Source organism: Phaethon aethereus (genome assembly GCF_964289735.1).
Source record: "Phaethon aethereus genome assembly, contig: HAP1_SCAFFOLD_339, whole genome shotgun sequence".
Classification (NCBI taxonomy): domain Eukaryota; kingdom Metazoa; phylum Chordata; class Aves; order Phaethontiformes; family Phaethontidae; genus Phaethon; species Phaethon aethereus.
Window position 1 is genome coordinate 87484 of NW_028114247.1, and position 1199 is coordinate 88682.

The 1199-nt window shown below is 57.6% G+C and overlaps 1 protein-coding gene across 1 annotated transcript; it reads right to left on the minus strand.

The window, feature by feature from the left end:
• Positions 1–320: 320 nt before the first annotated feature.
• LOC309416159 (feather keratin Cos1-1/Cos1-3/Cos2-1) lies at positions 321–635 on the minus strand (the record flags this gene model as incomplete). Its single annotated transcript, XM_082015735.1, has 1 exon — positions 321–635. One exon carries the CDS (start codon positions 633–635, stop codon positions 321–323), a length of 315 nt encoding a protein of 104 aa, XP_081871861.1.
• Positions 636–1199: the final 564 nt, after the last annotated feature.

Here is a 1199-nt window from a genome sequence, read left to right on the forward strand (position 1 = left end):
CAGCAGGAGCAGCTGGGAATCTGTTTCCCTTTTCCTGTGGACCTGCCCCACAAAAGGAGACAGGCTGGGGTCCTCACGGCAGGAGGTGGGGAGCACAAGACAACAAAGAGAAGAGAGGAAAAAGGGTGAGTGGAAGACAGGAAAGGAAGATATTGGCCGTGTTTCCAGAGAGCCCGGGCTGGTCCCTTCCAGTCTGCCCTTGCAGGACAAGCCAGAGAAGGGTCAGGTGCTCTTAAAACAACGGCACGAAGTTTGATCCTCTGTCCAGCACCATGCTCTGAGTTCCTGGGAAGCCTTATCCAGTGCTGTTTCCAGCATCTTTAGCAGGGGCGGCAGCTGCTGCCACAGTAGCGGCTGGTAATGCAGGAGAGGTCAAAGCACCCAGAGTTGATGGGGACACCGTCACAGCTGAGGATGCTGCCAACAGCAGCGGAGGTGGAGGATCCGACAACAGTGTTCTGCGGGAAGGAGCTAAGGATGGGGCCGGGCAGGGTCACCACCACGGGGGAGGGCTGGATGACGACGGTGGAGTTCTGGCACTGCCTGACACAGGGCTCGTTGCAGCTGTTGGCCAGCGGGGTCGGGCCGCAGGGCTGGCAGGGCTGGCACGGCTGGCACTGGTTGTAGCACGACATGTCTTGGGGTCCGCGGTACGCCTGGGAGAGAGGGCAGGGAGGAAGCAAAACATGGGGTGCATGAGGAGCAGCCTGTCACCACACCATGAGGGAGCCAAAGGAAATCTGCAGGGCCGCGAGGTGGAGGCTGTGCAGAGATGTATGAGGGCTTCTTGGCCTCGTCCTGCCAGTGCCCAAAGAGAGCCACCAGCTCCTATGTGGCTACTGAGCAGCCCCTGAGTCCAGAAGCCACCTCAATACAGTCCCAACTTCCACACGTGTCTGATCATTTCCCTACTTTCCTCTCCTGCAACCATTAGCCCCAAGATTTCCCACAGGAGAAAGCCGGTGTCAGCTGAGAGGTCCACTGAGGTGAGACCTCCTTTTGGAGAAAGGGGAGAAGGAGAAGGGCCTTCAGACTCACCTGGTTCCCAAGGAGAAGGAGGCAAGAGAAGTGGATGAGAGAGCGAGGAGCTGGGCTGCCTTTTATCATGGACCTTTACTGCCCCAGGCTGCCACAGGCATCCCTTGTAGAGGTGATTATTTTCTGACAAGCTCATCTTGAATGCAAAACATCCCGGCTAA